Source organism: Phyllobates terribilis, unplaced genomic scaffold (genome assembly GCF_046119375.1).
Source record: "Phyllobates terribilis strain yellow unplaced genomic scaffold, ASM4611937v1 Scaffold_1__5_contigs__length_1240528914, whole genome shotgun sequence".
In the NCBI taxonomy this organism is placed as follows: Eukaryota; Metazoa; Chordata; class Amphibia; order Anura; family Dendrobatidae; genus Phyllobates; species Phyllobates terribilis.
Window position 1 is genome coordinate 1139701501 of NW_027362761.1, and position 23862 is coordinate 1139725362.

At 43.8% G+C, this 23862-nt stretch overlaps 1 protein-coding gene across 3 annotated transcripts in view; it reads right to left on the reverse strand.

The window, feature by feature from the left end:
• The window catches only part of CPZ (carboxypeptidase Z), a 131300-nt gene that overhangs the window by 93133 nt on the left and 14305 nt on the right, over positions 1-23862 (reverse strand). For all 3 annotated transcript variants that reach the window (XM_073647667.1, XM_073647677.1, XM_073647658.1), the window contains exons 2-5: positions 18051-18080; positions 15855-16229; positions 12784-12999; positions 856-1052 (exon numbers count right to left, since the gene is read on the reverse strand). In XM_073647667.1, coding sequence (XP_073503768.1) covers positions 856-1052; positions 12784-12999; positions 15855-16229; positions 18051-18080 — 818 coding nt within the window. The remainder of the gene's footprint in view (positions 1-855; positions 1053-12783; positions 13000-15854; positions 16230-18050; positions 18081-23862) is intronic.

Consider the following 23862-nt stretch of genomic DNA (forward strand, 5'->3'; position numbering starts at 1 on the left):
TCTTGGTCAGTGTTTTACCTCTCCCAGTGCAGGATTCACAGCTACACTGCTATACAATGTACTCCATGCTGCTTCTTGGTCAGTGTTTTACCTCTTCCAGTGCAGGATTCACAGCTACACTGCTATACAATGTACTCCATGCTGCTGCTTCTAAAGCCAAGTGTAATAGAGAGAAGGAGAGCAGGAATCCCTCATGTCTGTGTGCTGTGCATGGGGGACATCATAACAGCTAGCCTTGACTCACTAGCTCAGAGATAACTGAAAATTAGAGACAACGCAAGCAGAAGGGAATATTGGTAAAAAATGTAGGATACAAGTCATCTGCTCAGAAACAGATTATTCCAAAACTACAGGAACTCTTTAATATAATAATTGTATGCAGTAAACTCTTAATCTGCCCCTAATCATGACTACTGATAGCATACTACATGTTATATCCATGTCTAGGGAAGCAAAAAGTAAAACGACTAGTGTTCTGTCCGAGTATGCTCGGGCGGAGCTCTGAGTATTTATAGCTGCTCGGTGATATGGTTGAATCGCTCCCGTGTGCATGATTTGCGACTGTTTGACAGTTTTATTACATGTGAGGAATGTGTAAGAAATAGACATTCCTCCCATGTAATAAAACTGTCAAACAGTCGCAAATCATGCACACGGGAGCGATTCAACCATATCACCGAGCAGCTGTAACTACTCGGTGCTCGGCCCGAGCATACTCGGCGAAAGGGTTAATAGAACATACTCGCTCATCACTAAAAACGACACATCAAAACAAAATGTACAAACAATGAGACAAAAAAGGAGAGATGTCACTGTTCATAAGAGCTTACAATCTAAAAGAATGGAACATGTTACCTCCTCTGATGCCAGCTCATAGCCATCTGGGTTCATGGAAGGCAAAAGGTGAATTCTGGTGGTGTTGATTAATGTCTGGATCCTGGGATTTCCAAGACGATATTCTGAGCACAAATACTGTGCTAGATAAATCAGTAATTCTCTTCCAACGACTTCATTGCCGTGCATGTTGCCAATGTATCTAAATTCTGGCTCCACTGTAAAAAAAAAAAAAAAATAAATTAAAAAATGGTATATTAGGAAGGAAATATTTTATTCTTCATATTCCAAATTTTATCCAGTGAAATCTCCCTGAAATGACTACACAAATGTCATTAAAATCAGTTCTACAGGAATTATAATATTGTCCTGACCTGAATTTATGACTGAGATCACTTGGGTGAGCCTCAACCTTATTACATTAGATTTTACTGTTTTTTAGCTACTGTTTTATGTTTTATCCATTTTTCGATCTAGCTTTCTGGGGTATTCAACTGAGTTTGTGGTTGCATTTTACATGCAATTTTAACAACTCATTGGTTCCTCACATATAGATATTGTAGGTATTAAACTGTTCTACACTATATTGCTGGAGATTATCCTGGGCTCATCTATTTTACTTTATGGACCCAATTCATGAAGGAGTTTTCACCAAAATACTGGCATAAAACAACCACAAAAGTTTTGCTCAAGACAAAGTTGGGCAAAGCAATTTGAGGCATTTGGCGTTTTTACACCAGTTTTGGCCAACTCCACCAAAGTAAGCGTAGCTTCGGTGGGACGGGGTGTGTCAAAGTCCTCTCTATAGGTTACACCACAGCTGTGGCATTTTCAAGCCAGAAATGTTACTTCAGTCCTTGGCTGGAGGAATGTTTCGGCGAGGTGCTCAGAGGCGATTGCCATTGATAAGGTGCGCATAATTTAATTATGTGGCATTTGCCTCTCAGTGACTTAGACGAATCTGATTCCTACATGTCCATCATTAAGACTGGTGTACAAAATGCCAGTTTTAATTAATCGAGGTCAATTTGTTGGCCAACTCGGGGGTTGACAAATGTCACAATGCTGTCCCCTCTACAATTTTTTAATCTGTTCCCCAGGAAAAGTCACAGCAGGAACTAAACCATCACTCAATAAAGAAGGGTCATTATACCTCCGATGTGACCCTACCCCATTAACCAAGGCCATCCCTGACCTCCTCACCTCCATGACGAACAAGAGCGAAACTTTGCACCCGAGAGTCCCGCCAGACTTTGACTGCCTTGGTAACTTCTTCCCTTAAATCCAAATTCCAAAGATCCAAACCCACTTCATTAAAGTGTACTCCATATTTTCTGAGATAATCTGGATTTGAAGCTTCCAATTCTCTGTGCCACACAACCTCACCTCCATTCCTAATAAGAAAGCTAGACACGACTGTATTAACTTGCCCCCAGGCTTTATTAATTCTCTCTGCAAACGAACATTATGCCAGATAAGATAGGCTACAATGTCTGACAATACCAAAATAACATTCGGAAACAAGACCCAAAGCTGCAGTAAATCCAATTTACTGTCTCTAATTAGATCCCTGGAACACCTTGGTCATTCCCCCCAACATATAAAACCAAAACAGGTGGAGGGCGATCAAGTCTAGAATAGTAACAGAATTGGAGGAGAACTCCACACCATAACATACCCAGAATACCAATCCAATACATCACACCTTGTCCCAGTCAAGACCTAATAACCTACTGGTTTCAGGATGGAAATACACTCTAAGTGCACCCCAATAAACAACCGAGTGACCTATAATCCAAACAAAACCTGTATCTGGAGCTGTGGGAAAAATGTAATTAGCAAAACTGAACATGGAGCTCATATAAATCATATATACAGTACAGACCAAAAGTTTGGACACACCTTCTCATTTAAAGATTTTTCTGTATTTTCATGACTTTGAAATTATACATTCACACTGAAGGCATCAAAACTATGAATTAACACATGTGGAATTATATACTTAACAAAAAAGTGTGAAACAAGTGAAAATATGTCTTATATTCTAGGTTCTTCAAAGTAGCCACCTTTTGCTTTGATGACTGCTTTGCACACTCTTGGCATTCTCTTGATGAGCTTCAAGAGGTAGTCACCGGAAATGGTTTTCACTTCACAGGTGTGCACTGTCAGGTTTAATAAGTGGGATTTCTTGGCTTATAAATTGGGTTGGGACCATCAGTTGTGTTGTACAGAAGTCAGGTGGATACACAGCTCATAGTCCTACTGAATAGACTGTTAGAATTTGTATTATGGCAAGAAAAAAGCAGCTAAGTAAAGAAAAACGAGCGGCCATCATTACTTTAAGAAATGAAGGTCAGTTAGTCCGAAAAATTGGGCAAACTTTGAAAGTGTCCCCAAGTGCAGTTGCAAAAACCATCAAGCGCTACAAAGAAACTGGCTCACATGAGGACCGCCCCAGGAAAGGAAAACCAAGAGTCACCTCTGCTTCTGAGGATAAGTTTATCCGGGTCACCAGCCTCAGAAATCGCAGGTTAACAGCAGCTCAGATTAGAGACCAGGTCAATGCCACACAGAGTTCTAGCAGCAGACACATCTCTACAACAACTGTTAAGAGGAGACTTTGCACAGCAGGCCTTCATGGTAAAATAGCTGCTAGGAAACCACTGCTAAGGACGGGCAAGAAGCAGAATAGACTTGTTTGGGCTAAAGAACATAAGGAATGGACATTAGACCAGTGGAAATCTGTGCTTTGGTCTGATGAGTCCAAATTTGAGATGTTTGGTTCCAACCACCGTGTCTTTGCGCGACCCAGAAAAGGTGAATGGATGGAATCTTCATGCCTGGTTCCCACCGTGAAGCATGGAGGAGGAGATGTGATGGTGTGGGAGTGCTTTGCTGGTGACACTGTTGGGGATTTATTCAAAATTGAAGGCATACTGAACCTGCATGGCTACCACAGCATCTTGGAGCGGCATGCTATTCCATCCGGTTTGCGTTTAGTTGGACCATCATTTATTTTTCAACAGGATAATAACCCTAAACACACCTCCAGGCTGTGTAAGGGCTATTTGACCAAGAAGGAGAGTGATGGGGTGCTACGCCAGATGACCTGGCCTCCACAGTCACCAGACCTGAACCCAATTGAGATGGTTTGGGGTGAGCTGGACAGCAGAGTGAAGGCAAAAGGGCCAACAAGTGTTAAGCATCTCTGGGAACTCCTTCAAAATTGTTGGAAGACCATTTCCGGTGACTACCTCTTGAAGCTCATCAAGAGAATGCCAAGAGTGTGCAAAGCAGTCATCAAAGCAAAAGGTGGCTACTTTGAAGAACCTAGAATATAAGACATATTTTCAGTTGTATCACACTTTTTTGTTAAGTATATAATTCCACATGTGTTAATTCATAGTTTTGATGACTTCAGTGTGAATGTACAATTTTCATAGTCATGAAAATACAGAAAAATCTTTAAATGAGAAGGTGTGTCCAAACTTTTGGTCTGTACTGTATATGGATGTATATGTAAGGTGTATTAACTCAACTCCCAATGATCAAATTGTTTAACCATACTTTCAGTTAACTCCCACCTAGCTGCTTCTGTTACTGCCTCTATACTAAATTAATGAGATGCAAAGTTCTTATGGTTAAAACCCAACCTTTTCATTATTCTCCGAAAGACCACTAAAAATTGAAACCTAGAGAGCCGTTCAGTCCTCATAAATTAAAAAGGAACCATCTACCACATTAGGCCTACGAATCCGATACTGACTAATGCATTGAACTGGACATGTCACAGATCCAAGTATTCTGAACAGAACCACCCTCTTCCCTTTTCCAATCTCGTCCATCTTACACCTATGTAACACACATGTAACCCGGTCTTGCTAACTTCAACATCTGTGTAGGATAATGTGGCGCCCCCGTTTGTGCACTGGTGCCACAGAACCCAGAAGGGTGCATGGATGGACTTCTTCACAAGAAGCCCTCACACATTCACACACCTCCACCCTACCACCTCAGACCACCAGAGGGAGCCCGTTAGGGATATATATAGTGAGGGTGGAGCCAGGCAGCTCAGTTGTTAGTCAGAAGTGAGTTCAGAGAGTTCCTACTCAGACACAGAGAGGGACAGAGCTGAGAGTTGAACAGAGAGCGTGCTGACGCTCAGAGAGCAGTGAAGAGGCAGCACACTGGTTGCTGTGCTTAGGTGAGCCAAGGCCTACAGCACGATGAGGGCCCTGAGTGTGGCCAAAGGCGAGAGTAGAAGGAAGAAGTAGCGAGGGGGCATAGGAGCATACTGTACCAGGCTCACCCCGAGATATATACCGGACACAGGGTCTGCGCCTACGGGGACCCTTTATACTCAGCAGGGACCACCGGAACCCCTGGAGGACTACAGGTCCCAGGTTTACCAAACGCTGACTACAGTACCAGGCCTAGGAGTCACGGAGGCCCCAGCGTCCAGGGAGCGTGATCTCCAAGAGAAGGCCCTACCACCAGGTTAGCAGGTGCAAGGGAGAGAGAGACAGTAACCAAGCTAGGCCTAGGTCCAGGCAGGTCAGAAGCTTAGCGAGTAAAGCCACAGATCAGGAGGCCCTATACCCGCTCACTGGTGAGAGTCCAAAAGTGCACCCTTCACCCGGAGTACCCTGGACCGAGCCTGCATCATCACCAGTAAAGGTACTGAAGCTTACCCCTGTGTGAATGTCCGTCTTTCCTCCGGGACCGTCCTGCCGTCTCTCACCAGCATCCACCATCTACCCCTACACTGCCCTGAGGCCTGCTCCACCCGTGGGGAGCAGTCCTAACCAAGCTGCCCAAACACCTGCCTCAGAGGACTGTCGCAGCTCTGGTAATCCTTACCAGACACCACAGGTGGCGTCACAAACTTATTACAAACACTTTAAATCCCCTATAAATATCCCCCTTTTACTGACCGCCCTGGGCCACGGACTGGGTCACCGCCACTGTGACATCACCCCCCAGCATCCACCGGCCCGGCACCGGGTACCCCACGGCCCAGGGGGCACGTCAATAACACTGTTCAACTAACCAACTCACTAATCCTAAAAGTGTCAAAAAAGTCTGTCATGGAGATATTAAGAAAAGTATGAACAATTTCTCCCAAACCCCTCTTTCCCCCTCCCCTATAGTAATTGTCAAAGGACCAAGAGCTAACACATGGACCACCTGCTCCTATGCAAATTGACACACACAGCAGTAGTGACTTGTAAACAAATACCAGCCAAGAGGTGCTACAACTCAATTAAAATGCAAGTGTATTTTCCCCTGGCAGACTCCGGGGGTAATTAGACACAGGCTTACGATATATCTACATCTAGGTTAGAAGGTTGGAATCCCAGGAAGTCAAAGGGAATTTAACAGAGGTCCCCAGACGTTCAGAGCCAACACGAAATATGGAATATTGGAAGTTCCATAATTCTGATAATAATGGCACCTATATTTTTAGTGACAGGGTCAGCTAGGGGACAATATGGATATTTTCCCGTCGCTGTAAGCCCCTCCGGGGAGCTGTAGCGCAAAAGTGCCAGAATAATGGATCGCAGCGTGGTCTCTACGGAAAGGTAAATCCATAATAAAAAATATGGTATCAGTTTCGGATTTCTGCGATCCACCAGTGAGGAGTTATCAAATAAGTTAAAGTTTTAATAGAAACATGAAGGGTGGAGCCCAGCCCACATGATGTCAGCACAAGGGGCGTGTGGGCAAGTCCCCTCTTCGGCATAAAAGATCCAACTGAATATTGATCCATATTCTTTGCCGAGAGTATATATTTAATATAGCAACTGATCCTGTTCAATAACAGTCTAATCAAGAGGAGTGTCTCCCCTCTACCTATACTGAGTCGTGCCTGTGAACTGTATAGAGTAAGTTTCCTCTTTAATCCTGTTTATTTTGTGTAACTGTATATTTTGTATTGTATTGTCCCCTTTGTAAAATCTTTGCATATTTTTCATAACACTGCCTCCCTTTTGGATTAAATATAAAATTTAAATCATCCTGTTTCTTTTGCTCTGTAATCGTTTCCTCCCCTGAAGCCATACACTACCAGAACGCAGGCGTCCGGCCAGGCCTGTATTATATTTCAAACTCAGCCGGTGGTGGCAGCAAATAATAATAATTGGGCTATCGTGAAGCTGGCAGTAACCGTACAGGGCATATACATATATTCCATGCGTTGGAATCTGGAGGTGTGACACCATACGCTTTCTGCTTGGTTGCCGATAGCTGCATAGTTACTAGTTGGGATCGTGTGCTCGCGAATTCTTGACGAAATCCTGACAAAGTGACGGCACGGTTAATATTGCGTGATCTACCCGTGTCACTCCTGTCGCTGTGAAACCCTGACAAAGGCCAAAGAAAAAGCCGTTTAAAATAAACTCCTTTCATAATCGTTCAAACAAACATATTTTAATGCACCTATTATGTTATCCAACAACTCAAAAGAAACTGGTTCTCTTATCCTGTACTACAAAATGTCTTTTGCAACCCCTCAATGCTTGCTGAGCCAGAAAATCTTTTGAAAAATCCATTATTCCCAACATCCTAAACCAAAAGGAATGGCCAGCAATTTTTTTTTAAATACCCAAACTCGACACTTCTTTTGAAAAACAATCTCCTATAAAGCACAAAAGAAACGGCAAAAGGTCCCCGTTCATACCATCACTATTCAGGCCTCCACAAAAACCCAACCATTCCCTCTATACCGAATCATAAGCTGTCCTAGTGGCTGGTTCTACTGATTGTAACATGAAATCAAAGGCTATCCGGGGCCCAGACCCCATAGATGATCCGGACAGGGGGTAGCGCACTGCTGCGCTTCTAGAGCCAGTGACCGACAATGATCCCACTGGAAACAAGAAATGGAGTCAGTTAAACAATTCCGACATCCCCCGGCACATGCTTAGCACACAACCATGCGTTTATTAAGGGACCTCGCAAAACCAGACGCTTAAGTAGGTTTACAACAGGGGGAGAGGAAGCAGACAAACTATTGATAACTTGAACAACCGCAAAATTATCAAAATGTAAACCTTTTGTTACGGAAAAACTCACCTCAAATTTTGATTGTCACAATAGGGAATAATTCCACAAGCGCCATATTGCGCACTGAGCCCTTCTACCTCCACTCCTCCGATCATGAGCACGCAAACCATTTTCCTTTAAAATAGGAGCCAAAACCATGAGATACAAAGGCATCAGTGTAGAATTCCAAATTTGAACTGTCTATCCATTCCTCCATCAAAACCGATCTACCATTAAACTAATCCGAAAACAAAGCCCAAATCCTCAAATCCGCCTTGATAAGCCAAAAGACAAATGAAATGTGTCTACCGAAGTAGACGATGCTAGCCGATGACAAAATCCGTCCCATCAGCATGATACGCCATGCAAAGTTCAGTTTAACTAATAATGACTAGAGCTGCCTCGAACGCAATTTCTTCCCTGATAATGCCATCTGAACCTGAACCGCAAATCCTGCACCTTGTCCATGAGTAAATGACACTCCATGGCCACTGAATCCAGTTCTATTCCTAAAAAATACATAATTGTGGCTGGACCCTCGGTCTTCTCAGGAGCCAATGGGATCCCAAAGTTCTTAGCTACCTGTTCAATTGTATGCAATAAGATGGAACATCCTGTAGAATCCACCAGACCAATGCACAAATCATCGTCCAGATCCAACGCTTTATCGAACGAAACATACGACATGGAACACAAATCCTCGCTGATACCATCATTCACCAATTGACCCTCTGTGTAAGAAAAATTGTGTTTTTTTTAGGCTCCTTCTTAGAGACCACTCCTAAAGGAGAAACCCGCAGGTGAGGCCAAGACAGCTCCTTTAATGGGCCAGCCATGTGCTCCAGGGCCACCTCCTTAGAGAGTTTGTCTGCCACCACCGATGGGTAGAGTTGAGCAGACTTCATATTGAGCGAAGAACCAGCACATCCACCAAAAAGGGAATATTATTACTACTAATAGTAATTTTATTTATATAGCGCCAACAAATTCCGCAGCATTTTACAATTAAGCGGGAACATGTAAAGGCAATAAAACAATGCAAAGAAACAGTTCAATAGTTACAGAAGAAGTGAGGGCCCTGCTCGCAAGCTTAAAATCTATAAGGAAACAGGGGTAACACAATTATGCATGGTCCAGCCATCATTATAATAAATAGGGCATTTTAAATGAGCTGCAGGATCCAGTCAGCCAGTATCTGTCTAGGTACAATTGCCAAGTTTTATTGGATGCAAGGAGGATGTGGACAAAGATGAATAGGAGGGACCAGGTTTTGAGTAAAATTTAGAAAGAGGCAACAGGGGAGAGTTAGGTTGGTGAATTGAGGTGATAGGCCTGTCTAAAGAGATGTGTTTGTAAAGTACATTTAAAAATGTGGGGGCTAGATATTAGTTGGATCGTCCGGGATAATGCATTCCAGAAAACTGGTGCAGCACGAGAGAAGTCTTGGAGATGTAGGTGGGAGGTTCGGATTATGGAGGATGTTATTCTTAGATTAGTTGCAGAGCGGAGAGTACAAGTAGGGTGATAGATGAAGGAAGAGATATAGGCAGGGCCGGTGTTAGGGCCAGGCAAACTAGGCATTTGCCGAGGGCCCCCACTACCCCAGGGGTGCTCCCTCTTCCATCATACCTCCTTTGGGTCTGACGCAGCGGCACGATGATGTCACTTCATCACGTGCCACGCTGTGACGGACAGTGGAGGTGCTGAGAAGCGCTGCAGAGACCGGAGCAGCAGGGGAACAGGGAGAGGTGAGTATTGTATTTAATTTTTTTTTTAAATCAGTGAGTACATAGTGGCCATAATACTGGAGGACTCTGGGTATGCATTATACTATATTGGGGGCAACATTGTACTCTACGAGGACTGCATTATATTCTAAGGGGGCTGAAATATATTCTATCAAGGACTATGGGAAGTGCATTATACTGTATGGAGGACTATGGGGAATGCATTATACTGTAGGGAGGACTATGGGTAATGCATTATACAGTATGGAGGACTATGGGGAATGCATTATACTATGGGGAGTGTATTGTACTATATGGAGGACTATGGGGGGTGCATTATACAATATGGAGGACTATGGGATGCATTATACTATATGGAGGACGATGGGGAGTGCATTATACTATATGGAGGACTATGAGGAGTGCATTATACTATATAGAGGACTATGGGGAGTGCATTATACTATATGGACTATGGGGAGTGCATTATACTAAATGGAGGACTATGGGGAGTGCATTATACTGTATGGAAAACTATTGGGTGCACAATATACTATATGGAGGTCAATGAGTAGTGCATTATACTATATGGAGGACTATGGGGTGTGCATTATACTATATGGAGGACTATGGGATGCATTATACTATATGGAGGACTATAGGGAGTGCATTATACCATATGGATGACTATGGAGAGTGTATTATACTATATGGAGGACTATGGGGCACATTATACTATGTGGAGGACTATGAGCCACATTATACTATGTGGAGGACTATGGGAAGTGTATTATACTATATGAAGGACTATGGGGCACATTTTACTATATGGAGGACTATGCGGCACATTATACTATGTGTAGGACTATGAGGCACATTATACTATGTCTAGGACTATGATGTGCATTATACTACATGGAGGACTATGGGGCACATTATACGTTACAAAGGACTATGGGGTGTGCATTATACTATATGCAGGACTATGGGGTGTACATTCTATTATGCGGAGGACTATGGGGTGTGCATTATATTATGTGGAGGACTATGCATTATACTAAATGAGCAAAATTCTGCCTATTCATCAAGTGATTGGATTGTTTATGCTTGAACAAAAATCATTGTGTCCAGTTCTGGGCACCACATTTTAAAAAAGACATAGAAAAACTGGAGCAAGTTCAGAGAAGAGCTACCAGAATGGTGACCGTTCTCACACTGTAGAGGGATCATCCTTATTCTCATTTGGACAAAGAAAGACTAGAAGCAATGGGATGAAACTGAAAGGGAGAAGATACAGATTAGATATTAGAAAAAACTTTTTGACAGTGAGGGTGATCAATGAGTGGACCAGGCGGCCACGAGAGGTGGTGAGTTCTCCTTCAATGGAAACAGAGGCTGGACAGATATCTGTCTGAGATGGTTTAGTAAATCCTTCATTAAGCAGGGGGTTGGACACGATGACCCTAGAGGTCCCTTCCAACTCTGACATTCTATGATTCTATGATCCATATGGTCCTATCTCAAGCTTGGTCTAACCGCTTTCGTTGATGAAACTGCTCATCATATTGGAGCCAAGCAATACCACCAAAGATTGTATGCTTCAACTACAGAATCCAAATAACAAAACAATGGTGAACAGTTCTGCGGATCCTTTTCCCCAATCACACAGGCCAAAATAGAAAAAGCCTGTGGCCAGTTTGAAAAGGTACGGGGTATTAAATGGCATCATCTTTTTTCTTCCTTCATCCGGTTTAATTTGATTCAAATTAAATTTTGCTAAGGGGAGGCATATCAGGACTCAGGCCCTCTGGGGAACGCTGATGTCTAGAGGGTGGGCGCATCTGAAGGCCTAAAACGGAGTTCAACTGCTTCTGCAGCCACTTGTTTCGGTGCTGTAGCATTCAGGGATGACATCAAGGCTTTGTTCCTTGTTCATTGGTCCTGGATCTGCAAGGAAGATGATCTAACGACTCCTCCTCTTCTTTTAAGGTATCCTCATCTTCGTTATACCCCTTCATACAACTTCCTAACCAATCTTAAACAAAATCCCCCCACCCATGTGACCTAAATCTAACCTCCCCATGCCTACACCCCACCTTGTTGTGGACATGCAAAATCAGCTATTAACTCTTAACTAGCAAAACTACCTATTAACCCCTTCAATAGCCATCTTCTTTCAAACCCCTGTCATGTCCGGGCCTACACTCTAGCTATATCCGTTGCAGCCCTATCTTTCTGTAAAAACAAAAAGGAAAAAACAAATGTCGGAATTGTACATAGCCCACACTCTGGAAGTAGTCCCACACTGTAAATCTCCCCCACCCTCTTCAGAGCACTTACCACCTCTGGGCACCAGCGAGTGAAGTCAGCAGAGTTATCACATGACCTGATCATAATGCTGTTGCTGCTATGACCCGGTGTGCTGCAAGACCTGTGAGCTGGCTGTCAGCATGACAGCCGGCTCAGAGAACTGCCGACTCTCAGTCCGGGGGGGGGGCGGCAGAATGCAGCCGCCGGGGGAGACGCTTTGGACCGTCCCTGCCAGCAGCACCCGGGGTACATGCTCCCTCTACCTCCCACCAGATACGCCTCTGCCGCTGACCATAAGAGTTACACTCTACTGGAGAGAGAAGATCCTGCTGACCATAAGAGCTTACACTCTACAGAAGAGAGAGACTTACCCAGTGACTCTGGAGATGGAAAGCGACTCTGCAGTACAAACTCTGCTCCACTGGGAACCACTGATCTGTAATGGCCTAGGTCCTTATCACCACTGTACAAGGTGTGATAGTCCGATAGATATCATAGCTGAAGGGCATTATGGAGAGGTCCGTGCGGCAATACAAATTGACGTTAGCCTGCTCTCTGATGCTTCACCAGTGTGGGAAATTGTGCCAAGAATGATTTTTTTCTTGCAAACAGCATTTCTCAAAATGTTTGAATTTGCTTGAAACCACAAATTTCAGTAAATTCTACTCAAACTCCATCCTTCGTGAATAAATCCGCTCATGTCTAACACTTACTCTTTAAGCCTGCTTTCTAAAAGGAGACTGTGAGCTTTTGCTCATTTTAACTATTCTCATTTGCAAGAAGATAAAAAACAGAACTGAGGCCAGGACTCAGCGTGTAGATTATAAATGACTTCATGTAACTCAATGTAGATTGAGCAGGTACTCACATAATTCATGCTGCCCTGGATTGTTGGAAAACTCAATAACGAAAAGGTCTTTTCCTTCAAAGCTTCTTCCGATGCTGTAGGTCTTGGCTACGTGGGAACACTTGGCTGCCGTCTTCTTTAGTATGCTGACCATCTCTGTGTAGCTGTGGTGGTTGAAGTGTATGAAAGTAGTCGGCATTTGAGTGGCAAGGTCTTCAGGAGTGATCTCAACATTAACTGTAAAACACAACCATAAAGAAACAATAATCTGCTAGAACCATTAAGAGCCTTTACAAATGTCATCCACCATAGTCCTTCCGTAGTCATGCAGGTGAGGTGCTTTAATGTATACATCTTGTAGGGCATTTTAACAGTAGTGAAGATATTTAGGCTACAAAAAACAACCGCTTTTACATGCAAAAAAAGTTTTGCCTATATTAAGAATATATCCTCCTCTTTTGTGTATACAGCTCCTCTGCTGGCCTATGTATTGCTTATTATATAGACTACAAGCAAACTCTACGTTTTATTATCTTACAGTCATATTTTCCATCACTTTCCCTCTGTTAATGTCTGCGGGAATGTTGTAACACATAATAGCGGCATCAGACCACTCAGGGCTTCTTTGAAGTCTCTAACCATATAGACACGTAGGTCTATATCATAGAATCATAGAATGGTAGAGTTGGAAGGGACCTCCTGGGTCATCTGGTCCAACCCCCTGCTCAAAGCAGGATTCACTAGATCATCTCAGACAGATGTCTGTCCAGCCTCTGTTTGAAGACGTCCATTGAAGGGGAACTCACCACCTCTCGTGGCAGCCTGTTCCACTCATTAATCACCCTAACTGTCAAAAAGTTTTTTCTAATATCTAATCTGTGTCTCCTCCCATTTAGTTTCATCCCATTGCTTCTAGTCTTTCCTTGTGCAAATGAGAATAAAGATGATCCTTCTACAATGTGACAGCCCTTGACATATTTGTAGACAGCTATTAAGTCTCCTCTCAGTCTTCTTTTTTGTAAGCTAAACATTCCCAAATATAAGAGCTGTATACACAAATAGAAACAATCTAATTGAGACAGTTTGTGAGATGGTTTTATTTTTTATTATGAATACTTATAATAATTATTTCATGCAATAAAATGAAAATTAATTATGTAATACAATGCGATTTTCTGTTTTTTATTTTTAGATTCTGTCTCTCACAGGTGAAGTGTACCTACGATAAAAATTACAGACCTCTCCATTCTGTGTAGGTGGGAAAACTTGCAAAATCGGCAGTGTATCAAATACTTATTTTCCCCACTGTATATGTATATGTATATAGATATATAGAGAGAGAAGAATATATTGTATAGAAGCCGTTCATACATTGTACACAATGCCAGTCGCACACAGGATATGTCACTCACACACCGCACTTATACATATGACATGTACCATTTACATCTAGAGCACATATCACACACACACCATTCACACAACAGAATAGATGGATACATCATTCACACTAAAACACAACCACATACAATTCACACAGTAGAAGACACATCATTCACATCCAAATCCCATATTAGACACACCAAGCACTCCTAGAACATATAACGCACCAACCATTCACACCAAGAGCATTTACTGTGCACACCATTCACATCTAGAAATATACCGCACACACCATTCACACCTACAAAACATACTGCACACACCATTTACACCTAGATCACATATCACATACACCATCTACACCTGGAACACATACTGAACACACCACTCACCTCTAGAACACATACCACACACAAAAATTACACCTAGACCAATACCACGCACACCATTCACAAGTGAAACATATAGTGCACATACAATTCACATCTAGAAAAAATAGCAAAAACACATTCACACCTACAACGCATACCGCACATAAAATTCACAGCTTGATCAATACCGCACACACCAATCACCCCTAGAACACATACCACACACAGGCCAATACTTCACACTGTGATAAGCTGACTCACTCAGCCACTTTCAGAAGTACCTGGGTTTTCTCTGCAGGCTTTATTGTAAGGCATAAAGCCCTGCAACTCCATCAAAATAAACAAGGCCTTCCTGGCAAAACAACAAAACAAAACATAAACGATAGCACAGTCCATATGAGTGTGTGTGGTGTGCCAACACAGGTTATAAGTCCAGCCTTCAGCTCCTTCCTGAGCTATGGCTGTCCAGTCTGGAGATCTTGCCTTTCCAAACACAACAACAGAAAAAAAATGGTGACTGAGCATTTAAACCGTGTTCAGCCACACCCTGAGGGGAGGTAGGGAAATGGCCTCCCACCCTCTGCCATTCCCATAAAACCACACCCTTTAAGTGAGTTAACCCCCAGCATATAACATGCTGGCAGAAAATTAATTGGTTTCAGTTCACACAGGCTAGCAACCTGTGCGACACATACCTCCCTCGTATATCACAGCAGTGACTCTGTCACAACACACACCATTCACACCTAGAGCAATATTGAACACACCATTCATACCTAGAGAACATACTGCACACACCATTCACACCTAGAACACATACCACACGCATACACCATTCACACCTAGACCGATACCACACACACCATTCACAAGTACAACACATACCGAACTCACCATTCACAAGTACAACACATACCGCACACACCATTCACAAGTACAACACATACCGCACACACCATTCACACTTAAACCAATACTGCACACAATATTCACACCTAGAACACATATTGCACAAAATTCACACACTAGATATTTTAGTGTAAATTGTGTGTGGTATGTGTTCTGGGTGTTAATATTGTGTACGGTATACAGCATACCATTCACAGCTAAAATACATACTGCACACACCATTCACCACTAGAATATATATAAAACACCATTCACACCTAGAACACCTACCACACACCAGTCTCACCTAGAATAGATACTACACACACCATTTACACCTAGATTGTTCACCACATACACTATTCACACCTAATCCAATCAAATAATCTCTATCTTGATTCCAATTGTATGACAATTTTTGGCTCATGGTAGAAACATTTTTTGCTTTACCTCTCAACTTCTCCAGTGGATCATGGCAGCCTTCCCCTTCTCCAGCAAAGAATCGATCGCAGTCAAAAAAGTAAGGCCATGCCATGTCAATAGCATCAAATGCAGGCAGGCAATTTTTCTTTATCGTTTCGCATACATTCCGACATGGTTTTAAAATCTTGTTTTTTTCACATTTTGGAGCCAGAACCGAACATCCCACCAGTCTGAGGTCAGGGTTACATTCTCCTTGAAGCAAATTGTCAAGGACACTTAACAGAATGTACTCAGCGCTGTACTCCACATCCCCTCTTGATCGATGGTCTAATAAATTAGGAAACATTGTTTTGCTGTAAGGCAAATCATCACAATATCCCAGGAAATTATCTGTGCAGGTTCCTAGGAATCGAAAGAGATAAAAAAAGCAGATTAGATGTGAAATACATGTAAGATTTCTGAAGTTTTCTCTTTTTGATATCAGGTTTAAGGTCTACTTAACTCTTTTTGGTGGCTCATTAAAAGCACATATAATTAACATGGTGGAACTACTGGTTCATCACCTGAGTATGATGTCCTAAAGGCAATGTATAGGAGAAATGGTTGTACATTAGCTCTCTCGAGGAACAAAGGAAATTATCTTGCTAGTACTACCTTGGAGAGGTAACTATCGTATAAGCAAGGTCTTGCAACATGACCAGAGATAAGCCAGAAACACATTTACAAACCACCTGTTCCAGGGTATTTGCCCCTCATCAGTGTAGAACAGAGTCTGTCTGGCTGAATGTAACCACTCTTGAGGCAATGTGGGAAAAAATACTGGTACTCCTTAAAAAGATCAGCTGAGTATGGAATCGTAAAAGAGTTCATGGAAAAAGTATGCAAATTAGCTCTCTCTCAGAACAAAAGAATCTCACAAGTACCACCTAGGAGGTTTGACCCTTTAATGAGCTTTGCAGCATGATGAAGGAAATGCTTAGCCAGAAACTCTTCTACACACTGCCTGTTTCAGGCTACTTGCCCCTCATTAGCAAAGAGCAGAATTTGACTGACTGAGTGTGACATCCTTGAGGCAAGCTGGGGAGACTCCTTAAAGTGGGCTAGTTGGGTAGACAGGTTCCCTTTAAAGGGAATGTGTCAGCCCAAACTGACAGTACAAACTAAGAACATAGCCTTGGTGGGATATAACCCCTATAAAAACTGCATCTTTAGGGTTCTAATCTTTTACTCCATTCTGTAGAGACTGTAACTAAATTAAATATGCTAATTAGGGTGCTTGGTGCACACTGGGTGTGGCCAAGAGGCTTAGCGCACTCTTCCGCACCACTACATTATCACTGGCATTTCAGAGCCTCATTTTCAGGATCAGTGCTGGTCCCAGTAGTTGGACCACCAACTATCCACAAATCATCACCTATATTGTAGATAGAAAATAGGTAATCTTGAAAAAGGTTCCAGGAGGAACTGAAATTTTACTGTAAGCCGGTAAGCACGAGGTTTAATAAAAGCACAACTTTTTCTTTTTACTTTAATCTTAGGGCGATGAGAAATGGTGCATCATATCCACATGTGAATTTGATTGATTTCTTGGATTTGCACCCTTTGATATTACGGTGCCGCTTCAGCTTTCCTGTACCCATACTAAAATTAGGTGATGACTTTTAATGTCAGGAATCACCCTATAAAGCTGTTTTTCCGGGTTTAAAACACCCATCCCCCAACTGCAGTTTGTTTAAAAAAGTAAAAAAAACTTGTCTTAACTCACCCTCCCCAGGTCCAGCATTGAGTCTCCACATCCGCTCTTGGTGTCTGCTATTCCCTGCAACACTCACTGGTTGGCTGCAGTGCTGTGAACAATAGCAGACACTGGGAGAAGTGGGGGAAACTCAGCGTTGAACCGGGAAAGGGAGAGTAAAGCAAAGTTAAAAAAAAAAAAAACAGATTGCAACCGGGGGACAAGGGTTTTCTGAAACCGGAAGACCCTTTTAAGTTACATGTACTGTATATTTACAGCCCTGTTGACGAACCTGCAGTTCCTGTTACATTTGCTAGGACCTTACCAAAAGAGATCATCTAGAGCAGTTAGATGTCCGCCAAACAAACTATACTTCTATAAGTGGACATTTGGAAGATTTAATATTTTCATATTGACTTTATTTTTATTAAAAGTAAGAAAGAAATGAAAACATAGAAAGTGATTCATTATTACATCTCAATGCTTACCTTTCTCTGAATCAGGATCCATACATCTTCCTGGAATATACAAGAAAAAAAATAAGGAATAATTAATTGGATGCTAAAAACATTTTGATTTACGGTACATGCACATTGACAGCCATAGTTTTTGAGTATGACCTATAAGGCGCCCATACACATTAGGGCTCATGTAGAGGACTATTTAAATCGAATGAGTGTTATCCATGGTTTTCACGGATAGCACTTGTTCCCATGTTATTCTATGGGACTGTGCAATTGACCGATTTTTTCCTTGACCAAATGGTCAGAGGAAAAAAAAAAATTTGCAGCGTGAACGATTTGCCTCTGAAAATCGGATGTCAATCACCCATTCATGGTTATAACATCTGCGTGACAGCGTGGCAAATCAGGGATGTTCATGGGTGGAGCCGATTATTTTTGGTGCGAACAAGCCGGAACCCTGAACACGAACCCGAATTTGAAATGACGAAAAAATTCGCTCAACACTAATATCTACCTCCTAATTTACACTTATTGGTATAGTGGGATAGCAATTCTAGCAGGAGTTGGGAGGGTTGCGTGCAGAATCTCAATCTCTATGCTACAATCCTAAAATTTGGGTGTCTTAAAAAATGACTACAAGGTCACCAGAAAGGGAAAGTACAGTATAAGGCTATGCTTAGGCTGCGTGCACACGATGCGTTTTTCATGCGTTTATGCTGCGGAATTTCCGCAGCGGAAACGCATCAAAAACGCATGGTAATCCGCATCCCATGGTCCCCAATGGCATTCCGCAATGTCAATGCACATGCTGCGGATTTTTCCGCAGCGTTTCTGCAGCGCAAATAAATCCGCAGCATGTTCATTAATTTTGCGGAAGCGCAGTGGAAGCGCCGCCATTGACTTGCATTGAGACGCATAGAATCCGTGTCTGTACATTTGTACAAGCGGATTTTATGCGTCTCTATGTGCGGATGGTACCCAGTTCTGGAGGAGAGAATACTCTCATCCAGACCTGGGTACCATTGTACCTGTAAAAAAAAGAATAAAATAAAAAATAAAGTTTATATTCACCTGTCCGGCGGCTTCTCTCTGCTTGCCGGCAGCGCTTCTCCTTCCAGGACCTGAGATGACGTCGCGGTCATGTGACCGCAGGCTGTCTCGCGATGTGCCGGCAACCCGGAAGAAGCCAGGACGAGCGCGACAGCACACGCGGCGGCATCGGGGGTAAGTATAGCTTTATTTTTTTTATTTTTACGGTCACACTATATAAATCCATGCCGTTTGCATGGAATTATACAGTGTGACCTAGTTGTCAAGCACTTTCCAAGTGATGCTATCGCCTGGAAAGTGCTTGTCAGTCCGCATGCGGAAACACATGCGTTAACGCATGTGGGTACGCATGTGAATCCGCATGTATTCCTCATGTATTCTGCAGGAAAAATGCATGCACAATCTGCATGCGTTTTTTCTGCCAGGGAGATGCAGAAATGATGCAGAAATTTTCTGCTTCATTTCTGCATCGTGGGCACATAGTCTTACACCATATTCAACCTGCATATGGGTCCATGAAACCTGACGGAAAGTAAAAGTTTCCTTTGAGCATCCACTAATTTCATTTATATTTTTACATAAGGGTTTAATGGATGAATTATTCCATTGCACATCATACACTGGCATTCCGGCTTTACGTTTGGCACATCTATTAGGAAATTTCTCCCTACATGTGCCAAACAGACCCTAATCTCTAGATTTAGCTTTCCATAGGCAGGTGTAAAACACTTACAGGCCCCAGGTTATGTTCTGCCCCCATAGAGCGAGGTGAGATAATAGAGTTAGGGACTATCCTGATTGGGTACACCTTGTCGTGGTGGGGTGACTTTTATACTTTTGTGATTAAAAAAAGTAAACTAAGTACCCTATGTTTGATACATGTATTACTACTATGTAGTTTCTTACTGCAGGGTATCTACGCATTGTTTTTATTCTAAGTTATATTTATCTTAATCTCTCTTGGTACCTAAAACTAGTGTTGAGCCACCCCTGTAGTGTTCGAGTTCGGTTCGGTTCGTCGAACACCCGTGTGTTCGCCGAACTTTTCGTCGAACTGTTCGTCGAACACCTTCGAACACCGTTAAAACCAATGGCAGGCAAACAAAAACACATAGAAACACATAGAAAACACCTTCAAAGGTGTCCAAAAGCTGACAAACTGCTCAGAAGACATAACTAACACATGGAAAAGTGACAAGTACATATAGTCATGCGAAAATAAAAGAGGTGGAGGAGTAAAAGGAGGGGGAGACACAGATATAGGCATGTCATGCCCTTCTAAAATCCAAAAAGTGAGAAGCCGACACGGCCAGTCCGCTCCTGCCCGTGCCACCTCCGTGTCGCCGGGTTTGTGCCAGAGCCGCGGTGAACCCTGACGGCCAGCCCCCCTCTCCCAATACTGGTGCCTGTCCGCTGGTGGGTCGAGCGAGCCCCCCTGTGGTGGAGGCAGCTCTAAGCTTTTTAATTTAAATTGTCTCTCTAATTTGAATGAATACACTTTAAATCCATTTACAAGGATCTATTGGAGGGCAAGTCTCATGCCAGCAGCTGCAGTAATTCCAGCTCCAGTAGCGTCCACTAAAGCTGCTGCAGTTAAAAAGCTTTTATAAGGATCGAGCTCGGCTGTCCACCGCAAGGCATCCTACTGCCAGTCCCAGCCCCTATGCCTTGGGGTGCCTCCTGATGCTCTTCACTAAGTATCCCGTGGTCCCGAAGCATTTCCTTTGAAAAAATTAAGTGTCTAAACTACAGGTGGTGTAGCTTGCTTAACAGCCGGGATAATCCGCTGACTAGCAGACACTGCTACTAGGCACAAAGTATTTCCTGGGCTAGATGCAGTTAAAAATTTGTAATTAGATACTCTCGTTGGATGCTGAGAAAGCATTCCATAGAGTCTCCTGGCACGCCATATATGATTCTCTTAAAAAGCTTGGGGTAGGGGTCTAGGGGACCCTTTTATAGCCAAAATCACGGCCCTGTATCGCAATACGTCACCTAGGCTGAAGATAAATGGAACTGTAGCACCCTGAGGGCTCGGTTGCTACAGACGTATTGCACCTCACCCAGAGGTGTGATATCTCACTCTCAGGTAAGGATGGAGTGTGGATCAGGACCCGACACCTGCATGCATTACACCACATTGCCGTGGGGCAGGGCGACCAATATGCCCCTGAGATGGGCACGACAGTCCCTGTCCCTGGTTGGAGTGGGGGGAGGGAACACTGAGGAAGGGGAACCCTGTAGTGCAGGAGCAGGGAGGAAGCAGTTCCTGGGTGCATTGAGAAGGGAGTATAAAAGGTGGGCACCATCTTAGTTCAGTGCAGAGAAGTCTGAGCAGAAGTGGCAGGGAGCAGGGGCTCTGCATGAGCTCTGCTCCGGAGGCGGGCCTAGTAACAGAGGCCCAGGCCTGGAAGAGGGAGAAGGAAGGAAGAGGAGCGGAGAAGGCTCCAGGAACGAGGAATGAAGGGATCCCAGGGGTGCGGACGGGCGAGTCGCCACCGCACGCTCGAATCCACCTGCGTGGAGGGGTCAGGCCAAAGGGGGAGACCGGTCCCCGAACTAGTGGAGGCAGGAAACGACCCTCAGCTAGAAACCGGAGGCTCTGACATTTTATGTGGCGCAGCCCCTCGCTACACCCGCTAGGAAGGCACCACATAGGGTCAGGGAAACTGGCGCCAAGTTTACCAAGAGGAGGCCCGAGGCAGCCGGACAGAAGTGTTGGTAAGAAAGGCCAGACAAAGGACACACAAAGGGGGTCCTGTGAAGTGCTCCAAAGTTATCTGGGAGTTGTCTGAGCCCCTCACCTGGTGAGCACAGTACGACGTGGGCAGCCGTTACCTGCAGACGTGGTCTGGATAATAAGAACTGTGAGTAAAGGCCCTGGACTGCATCACTGACTCCGTGTCGTTACTGCTGCTGCCCTGCACCATCACCCCCATCCTCCGCATACACTGCCCTGAGGCTATACTCCTCCCGTGGGGAGTTATGCTACGCTCTGCTGCACCCACAACACCAGCCTCAGCGGTCTGCCCTGTAGCGGCGGTTCACTCTGACCGTAATCCACGGGTGGCGTAGTCGGACATTTAAACATCAAAACCACATAAATAGTTCCGCCACTGGTTTGACCACCCTGAGCCACGGAACCGGGTGCCGCCACGAAGACTACAACCACCAGCATCCACCAAAAAGGGTCCGGCTCCGGGTGTCCCAAGGCCCAGGGGGTGCGTCAGAACATTTTCATCACCTTTCACAATCACCAATGGGACAAGGCAGGGATGTCCTCTGTCCCCTCTCTTATACATCCTAGTGACGGAGCACCTGCTCTCATCAATTCGCCATAACCCCAATATTAGGTGGATTGAGGTGGGAGGCACCGAGTACAAGTGCTCTCTATTTGCTGATGATGTCCTAGTATATATCACTCAATCACATATATCCATCCCTGCTGTTATGGCTGAAATAGATCACTTTGTTACATGGTAAAATTTTAAAATCAATGCAGCGAAGTCTGAGGCCCTCGATGTCTCCCTCCCCAAATCCATATAGGATTCCATCCAGTCCAACTTTCCCTTTGCCTGGCCCTCACAGGGTATCAAATACTTAGGAATTCCTATTCATAGAGACCTCTCCCATCTATGTTATCTTAATTTTGGGCCCTTTATTGAACAATTCCATACAGACCACGGTTGGCAAGTTAGAACTGTAAGATTCACTACGTGAACCACTGGTGTTTTGTGGAAAAGCACATGTACACTGCGTTCCAAATTATTATGCAAAAAGTGTTTAGGAGTGATAAGGGAAGAATTTGTTTGTTTGTCAGTTAAACTCATTGATGGTGATGTGTGTCAGGGCTCTTTATATCACTGTAAGCAATTGCAGACACCTGTGCTAATTAGTTTGGCAGGTGTGTCCAATGAAAGGCAAGACTACTTAAGAAGGCTCTCTCACATTATTAAGCAGCCTACATTTTCTGCCAAAATGGGAAAGAAAAAGGATGTGTCGGCTGCTGAGAAGCAACAAATTGTGGAGTGTTTAGGTCAAGGCATGACTACAATCAACATTGTGCGATGATCAGGATGAAGTGTCTTGGCAATCAAGAAGTATGTAGCTGATTCACAGTACACACGTGTGCGTGCTGATAAGGGCAAATTGAGGACTCTTTCCTACAGGCAATTACGTCAGGTTGAAAGAGCAGCGGCAAAAAAGCCTTGTCATAGCAGCAGACAAGTTTTTGAAGCTGCTTGTGCCTCCAACGTCCCCCGAACAACAAGATGCAGGGTCCTTCAGAGGTTTGCAGCTGTGCATACGCCATCCTGTCGACCTCCTCTATCCACTTCACACAAGCAGAAATGGCTCCAGTGGGCCAAACATTACATGAAGACTGATTTCAAAACTGTTTTGTTCACGGATGAGTGCCATGCAGAGCTCGATGGTCCAGATGGATGGAGTGGAGGATGGCTGGTTGATGGACACCCCACGCAAACACGGCTACAGCGCCAACAAGGAGGAGGTGGAGTAATGTTTTGGGCTGGAATCATGGGGAGAGAGATTGTCGGCCCCTTTAGGATCCCTGAAGGTGCTAAAGATGAACTCCATAATGTATGTGGATTTTCTCAAACAGCACTTCCTGCCATGGTTCAAGAAGAAGAACCGTGTATTTCACAGCAAGATCATTTTTCTGCATGATAATGCACCATCTCATGCTGCACATAAAACATCTGCATCTCTGGCTGATATGGGCATAAAAGGGGACAAACTTATGGTGTGACCCCCATGCTCCCCTGAC